This window comes from Octodon degus, unplaced genomic scaffold (assembly GCF_000260255.1).
Source record: "Octodon degus isolate 3935 unplaced genomic scaffold, OctDeg1.0 scaffold00041, whole genome shotgun sequence".
NCBI lineage: Eukaryota > Metazoa > Chordata > Mammalia > Rodentia > Octodontidae > Octodon > Octodon degus.
Genome location: NW_004524617.1, coordinates 13,509,209 through 13,517,310, shown reverse-complemented (window position 1 = coordinate 13,517,310; position 8,102 = coordinate 13,509,209). Strand labels below are relative to the sequence as shown.

Here is an 8,102-nt window from a genome sequence, read left to right as displayed (position 1 = left end):
TCTATTCATTAAGAGAATGTAACTATATATCTATCCTAACCACTTTGAATACACAGATACAAAATGAACATCTGTATCCCCTTTTTTTGTTTAGTTCCGTTATTTGAATATAATAGGTGTGTTAACTCAGCAAAATATTCTAAAAGAGTCCAGTAGTCCATAATAGTATTGGGTCTTCCACTTCACTAGCAAGAGAGTCAGAATTTTTAAGGCATGTTGTGGGATGCAGTCTACCTCAGACCTTTAGGCCCACTGGTATCCTCCAAATCAGTACCCACTTCTGCAGTTCCACACCAAGCCCTACACAAGAATATAATCTAACATGACAGTTGCTATCATCCTAAACATTGTATCTTTTTTTTTTTTTTGAACTGGGGATTGAACTCAGGCCTTTGTGCTTGCCATGCAAGCATTTATTCTACTAAGTCATCTCCCCGGCCCTATATCTTGGTTTCTATCCCAGACAGAATCTTCAAAACACAGTCTTGGTGCCAGGAAGATGGCTCAGTGGAATAAGCGCTTCCCTGGCAAGTGTAAGGGCCTGAGTTCAACCCCCAGTTCCGCAAAAAAAAAAAAAAAAAAAAAAAAAAAAAATTCAAAACACAGTCTGAAGGTGCACAAATTTTTCTGCCTTTTACACTGACTAATAGCTGAATAGAATAGCTTCGGGGCTAACAGTATAGCTCAATGGTAGACCATTTATTTGCCTAGCATGTGTAGGCCCTGGTTGGATCCCTGACACTGCAAAAATAATACTAAGTAATAAGGTGTGCCCTTCTGTCGCATGAGCCTCTCTGTTGCATGGGCAATTGGCATTTTTACCAGACTTTAGGATTCCCGCCTGGTGCTTACGCACATTGGTCACTGCTGGTCATTGTTCACATAGACAGGCTCCTCTTACCTTCCTTGCTATGACCTCCGGCCACTGATCTCTCACCAGCTCTCCACATTCGCCAACCCTCTACCTCCCTTTTAGAGACCGCTACACCAGGATTTCCTCCCTGGTCATCTCTGAATCAACTGGGTAATCATTTGGTGCTGCCATCTTCTCCAATCACAGGAGGCCTGGGTCCATCTCCAGGACCCAGCTCTAGAGGACAAACTCCCTAAACATCCAAAAGGTGGGGGCAGACATTAGAGCCTGCTGAGCAGACATGCGTGGACAGAATGCGCCTGAAGTGTGTACATTTGGATTATTTCGCTAGGACAGAGAACGAACCCTTGTGTACATTCGGATTATTTCACTATGACCGAGAATGAATCCTTTTTTCCAGCTCCCTCTTCTCCAGCCACATGAGACCCAAGTCCATCCCCTGGACTGACCTTGGGAGACAAAAAACCCTAAAGCACCAAAGACGGGTGCAAACATCAAACAAGGCAAAGCAAAAACTACCTGCTCAGGAGGGGCTCAAGGAACAGAATGTGCTTCAAAGAGACACATTCGTATTGTCTCACTGGAACACGAAGCTCCGAGCTCCCCGCAGAAAACAAATTCTCTGGAAGACCAGCATTTAATGACTTCAGAGATCCTGTCTGAAGACAAAAAAAAAAAAAAAAGTTTTTAAAAAGGGATAAGGATGTAGCAAAACAAAGGTGGGGGTCTGGGGATGGAGCTCTGTGGGAAGCGTGCTGAAAACCAAAGACACCTTGATTTATGTCCACATGGCCAAGAACACTCAACATGATTTGTACTGGAACTGGGCACTCTTCCCTTTCCCTTCCACCCCTAAAGCCCTAGACAGCAAATGTGGGCTGGCAGTTAGCATAATTGGATGCTCCCAGAGGCCAGCCATAGGGGGCTCAGAAGCTTTGAGACCTGCTCTCTCAAAAGTCTTCAATGCATTAGCAAGAAATCAAAATGTCAAAAAGAGTGTTCAACACATCGTGACAGATTTAGTCCACATGGGGTATTAGGATGTAATCCTGGCTGGGAAGTCAGACTGTGATCTGTGAATTCAGTCCAGAGAGCAGGAGACTGCACAGAAAGGCGTGCAAGGCATCTCTGGGGCTGTGCTCCAGGCTGGACACTGCAGCAGGCGTGATAGAGGCACGCTGGGGACAGCGGGGTCACAGTGCAGGGAGAGGAGAGGGGACAGAAGCCAAAGGTCAGGCAGCCTCTGGGACAGACAGTGTCAGGCAGGGCTTCCATGCTCCTATGTCACCTCTTGTCTAGTACCCTTTCCATGTGATTATACTGATTACCATGGTGAATAATCTTCATATTGTTGCATTTTATTCATTTTTAATTTCATAAATGGTGCTGCACCGGCCCACCCCCGGGCACGCTGAGCCAACCACAGAGACTGGGCATGGTGGCACACACCTGTAATCCTAGCACTGGGAAGGCTGAAAACAGGAGGATTACTACGAGTCCAAGCTGTGTGGTAAGGTCCTGTACCAAATTCATAAAAATAAAAAAGGGGATACAGATGAATGTCCATTTTGTATCTCTGTATTCAAAATGGTTAGGATAGATATATAGTTACATTCTCTTAATGAATAGAGGGATTTGTTTTTTTTTTATGTCTTTCTTATTTATTTATTTATTTATTTACATTTATTTATTGTGTGTATGTGTGTTTGTGGCCAGCTCAGCCCACCAGGGGGCGGGGCTGGCTGGCATGTGGTGCTGGGGGATCGAACTGCGGTCCCTGTGCTTTTGCCAAGCTTTTTCCAAGTAGGTGCTTTAGACCACTGAGCCATCTCTCCAGCCTCGAGGGATTTGTTCTAATGGTGTTTGTAAATAGGATATCATGTCCGCATCTTGTACAGCAATTAATCACTAGGAAGAATGTATGCAATGTGTTAATTATTGAAACTGTCCTACCAATTTGGTTTGAGACTATCTCATTGCTATTTCTTTCTCAATAAAATTATGGGAAAAAAACAAATTCATAAAAATAGATAAATAAATAATTCACAAATGAGTGATTTGTGATCTACTGCACTCATTTATGTATTCGTTCCATAAGTGCTGTATTTATGAGCACCTGCTACATGGCAGGTCCTGTTGGTACTGGTTATTCTTCCTGTTTTATTTTTCTTTTTTTTGTTTGTTTTTTTTGGTTGTTGTTCTTAGTTTTTTTTTTTGTTTTGTTTTTTGGGTTTTTTTTTTTTTTTTTTTTTTTTTTTTTTTGCGGAACTGGGGATTGAACTCAGGCTCTTGTGCTTGCCAGGCAAATCCTGTTTTATGCACTGGGGATCCATTAATATATAAAATATGAAAATCCTTGCCCTCTTATAATTTACATAAGTCAGGTAATGAAATAAGCAAACTGTATGACCTATTCAAATGTGCTACATGCTATGGGAAAAAACAGAGGAGAGATTCCAGTTTTAACTGGGATGATCAGAATAGGCAATGTCATTTGAACCTTGACTAGAAAGTAATAGCAGACCAGACTGTAGGAAGCCTTATAGGTCACTGTTCATCCCTAGTCCATTTTTACTGTTTCTTTTTTGAGATAGCATCTCACTAAATTGCCCAGGCTGGGCTCCCTTTTGCCATCCTCCTGCCTCGGGCTCTCAGCGTGCTGGGATTACAGGCATACTTTACCACTCTCGGCTCTGCAAATGTTCTGAGAGCCAACAGGATTTCCTAGCACGGGGTAAAAGGAAGAGAAGAGTGAAAGATGATGCCAAGGTTTCTGGCCTGGGCAACTGGAAGGATGGATTTGTTGCTTTCTAAGACATAGAAAATCCCAAGAAGAGCAGGTAGAGGGGCAGAGGAGAGAAAGGAGAAAGTACAAAGACCAGGCTACGGGCATCCCACCAAGGACTGGAGCCCTCCTGGAGAACCGTGCTACGTGCAGGAAAAAAAGCAACCTTGAGTCCTGAAACATCCACTGGCAACCCAAGACCTAGGAAAGTTACCTTGTAACAAAGATTGCCAGGGAAGGGAATGTACTTACTTGGGGCTTTTGCCTTTTTGTTTCCAGTTTCTAGTTTGTATTGGTGCCTGTGAGCATGACATAGTGGCTACCCTCCTTGAAGGGAGCTGAGCCCCATGCATCACACAGCTTCATCCTGTTCCATCCCGCCCCTTCCTCTCCCTCCACCCTCCCTTCCTCCCTCCTTCCCTCCTGGTCCCCTTCCCTTTTGCAAATGATCTATTTCCTATTATTTTTTATTTTGCTCTTTACTCAATATACTTACTATGAAACCTGCTGTAAACAATAGCCCCCTGTGAATGGAATTTTTAAAAACAGCATTTTTAAAACAAGCTAATCATGTTCTGCACTCATTATAAATCAATGAAAATAACTCCATGCTTCAGAAGGCCCAAAATTCCAGCTGTATAGTCAAGAAGTATTTACAAGATTGCCAAAAGGTGCTGAGTAACTGGAGCAAGGACGGGGCCTTGAGGCGCACAGCAGGAGTGAATCCTTCGGAAGAAGATAGGGAGCTGGCAAGAAGACACAGAAGTAGCCTCTGAGATAAAAGTAACACAAGCGTAGAAAAGTTCTGTGGTTGCTGAACACCCACTGTCAGTGAAAAGCAAAAAGAACCTGGCTGTTTTAGCTGACTGCATGTGCTTTGAGACGCAACATAAATGGTGCCTACTTATGAACACAAATACTAAAAAGAACAACCCCTAGGCTCAGGTGCAGCTCAATGGTAGAGCACAAAACTTTGGGTTAGGGTCGGCCAGATAGCTCAGCGTACTAAAGCGCTGGCTTAGGCAGACCCAGCAGCCAGGATTCGATCCCCAGTGTGCAGTGCCTGGCCTGCCCCCCGGGCACGCTGAGAAGGGGATTGAGACTAGGTTTGGGCCCCTGTAATCCCAGCTCTTGGGAGGCTGAAAATAGGAGAATCACTATGAGTCCAATCTATGTAGTGAGACCTGGTAGACCCAGTAATAAATTTAAAAAAAAAAATTCTCGGGTTAATCCTAACACCACAGAAAAAAAGTTAATCATTGTCACTTTATAGTTAATGGAAAATAACACTATTTTTTTTCTTTTCTTTAAGGCAAGGTCTCGCTGTGTGGCCCAGGCTGGCCTTGAACTCACAGTGATCCTCCTGCCTCATCCTCCTGAGTGCTGGGATTGTAGCTGTTCAACACCATGTCTGGCAATAACACTATACTTTAGAAGCCTCAAGATACAAGCCACATATTCATGAATACCACACTTTAGATGTGGAGGTAAACACACACACACACACACACACACACACACACGCCAAGTGTGAGTCCCAGAGTTCAAGGGTAGTGGCCATGAAGAGTTGCTGTGCAGTAATATACAATGAAAGGAAGTAGAAAAGCCTCCAGTAATTGCTGTTGCCAGCAGCACAACTTTAGGGTTTGGGAACTGTGGTTAAGGACAGAAACAGGATTGAAAGAGGCCTGTATACTTCCTCCTCCAGCCCAGCTTCTTTCTTTCCTCGCGGTAGCGCACCTGCAAGCATGGTCAATGTTCCCAAAACCCAGAGAACTTTCTGTAAGAAGTGTGGCAAGCATCAACCCCACAAAGCGACACAGTACAAGAAAGGCAAGAATTCTCTATATGCCCAGGGAAAGCGGCGTTATGACAGGAAGCAGAGTGGCCGTGGTGGACAGACTAAGTCGATTTTCTGGAAGAAGGCCAAAACTACAAAGAAGAGTGTGCTGAGGCTTCAGTGTGTAGAGCCCAACCACAGATCTAAGAGAATGCTGGCTATTAAGAGATGCAAGCATTTTGAACTGGGAGGAGATAAGAAAAGAAAGGGCCAAGTGACCCAGTTTTAACTTTTCATATTTTGGTTTTTTGTGAAGACAATAACATCTTCCTGTGTTTACTTCAAAAAAGAAAGAAAGAAAGAAAGAAAGAAAGAAAGAAAGAAAGAAAGAAAGAAAGAAGAAACAGGATCAAATGTAGGCTCTGGGATTATTTATTGTTGTTTTAAAAAACGGTGATCACATAATTATCTCAAGATACAACTTTGTGGCGGGACTTCAGGTGAGTCAGTTTGGGCCACCTCAGCATCAGATGGGGGCAGCTGACCAGATAGTTTCAAATATGACTGTTGGTCCAGGCCTGGTTGCGGGAGGGCCACTCCCTGCAGCCCGATGACTGGCTCACTGAGGGATGGTAGAGTGCCAGGCACAGGCAAGGCAGAGACCCTCTGGGATTGGGCAGCTCCATGCTGTCAGACAGCAGTTCTTCCCCAAAGTGATCGGTTGATTCAAAAATGTTGAAGTTGGCTACGGTGGCACCTGCCTGTAGTCCCAGCACTTAGGAGCCTGAGGCAGGATTCCTGCGAGTTCAAGTACAGTCTAGCCTACATAGTGAGTTCAAGGCCAGCCTGAACTACATAGAAAGACCTTGCCTTAAAGAGAAAGCAAGCAAGCAAGCAAGCAAAATGATCCTTAGCAGGCTGGCAGTATAGTTCAGTGGTACAGTGTGTGCTTAGCATGCACAAGGCCCTAGAACCAAGAAAAAGAAAAGGAAGCAATACCTATTCAAAAACCAACAGGAATGCGCCAAATTTCACTTTTGTAAAAACTGTTCTAGATGTAACAGTTTGTAAAACTTTTCTTTGTAAAAAACTTTTAGAGGCCAGGATATAGCACAGCGACCTAAGCGCCTGCCTGGGAAGCTCAAGGTCCTGAGTTCAATCCCTGGTACCAAAAAAAAAGAGGTTTCTAGTTATCTGTTGTACAACAACATGCAAATAGTTAATACTACTGCACTGTACACTTAAAATGGGTAACAATTGGGGGCCTGCCCATTAGTTCAGTTGTGTCTGCTTAAGCAAAGCAGTCAGGCTCAGGATATCGGGGTTCGATCCCCAGATCCTCATGCCTTACCAGACCTGCCCTTAAGGCATCCTGAGCCAGCCCCTTCCCCCTCCCCCCGCCAAAAAAATCCATCTCAACTTTGGGGGCCAGGAAGATGGCTCAGTAGAATAAGCACTTGTAGGATCACAAGTCTGCATCTTGTACAGCAATTAACCACTAAGAAGAATATATGCAGTGTATTATTTGTTGAAACTGTACTTTCGATTTGATTTGAAACTGTCTCATTGCTATATGTTTATCAATAAAACTTTGAAAAGAAAAAAAAAAAAGAATAAGCACTTGCCTGGCAAGAGCAAGGGCCTGAGTTCAATCCCTGGTTACAAAAAAAAAAAAAAAAAAAGAAAGAAAGAAAAGAAAAGAAAAGGAAAAGGGTAACAATAGTAAATTTTATGCTTTTTTAAAACTACAACTAAAAAAAGAAACTAGCATGGTTTTTATATAAATTGACAAGCTAATGCTAAAATTAATATGGAAAAATATAAAATTGATATGGAAATGCAAAGGCCCTAGAATAGCCAAAATATAGGGCTTACATTTCATTTCTAAATGTAAGCTAGGCCAGACATGGTGGCACATGCCTGCAATCCCAGCACTCCAGAGGCTGAGGAAGGAAGATCACTGCGAGTTTGAGGTCAGTCCAACCTGTACAGAAAGACCCTCCCTCAAAAAACCAACCAAACAAAAAAAGTAAGCCAGATATGGTACCAGGTTGGGAGCCCTGAAGCTAAAATTGATCATCTGTGGGAGGGCAGGTGAAGCCTCACTGCCTAAAGCAGTCAAGTTTCTTCAGTCTTCAGACAAACGTCCTGCCTGGACCTTGTGGGCTATTAGTTGCTAGGCAACCTTGTGTCTTGCAAGTTTGTAAAAGTAGAAATAAAGGCCCTTACTGTCTTCCCTCATTCCTGCCACTTTTTCTCTCCGGGTACCCGGAGACTGATCAGATCACAGCATGTGGCAACCGGATCCCAACAATACCACATGCATGAAATTCCAGAACTTGGGAGACTGATGCAGGAGGATCTGGAGTTTGAGAGCAGCATGGGCTATATAGCAGTTCAAGGCCAGCTGGGACTATATAGTAAGACCTTACTTCAAGAAAAAAAGAGAAAGAAAGCAAATAGCATAAAATAGTATAGTCCCAAATAGTATAAAAGTACAAAAATTTAACATTGTAGTATCAGTAAAAGCATAGGCAGAAGAATTATTGCAAGTTCCAGGCCAGCTGAGGCTATGTAGTGAGTTCAAGGCCAGCCTGAACAGTATGTAGAGCAAGACTGTTTCAAAAAAAAAAAAAAAAAAAAAAAAAAAAAAAAAAAAAAAA

General features: G+C 43.2%; 1 protein-coding gene across 1 annotated transcript; it reads left to right on the top strand.

The window, feature by feature from the left end:
- Positions 1-5,407: 5,407 nt before the first annotated feature.
- LOC105742197 (60S ribosomal protein L36a-like) lies at positions 5,408-5,728 on the top strand. The gene has a single exon (XM_012514785.1). The coding sequence runs from the start codon at positions 5,408-5,410 to the stop codon at positions 5,726-5,728; it is 321 nt and encodes a 106-aa protein (XP_012370239.1).
- Positions 5,729-8,102: the final 2,374 nt, after the last annotated feature.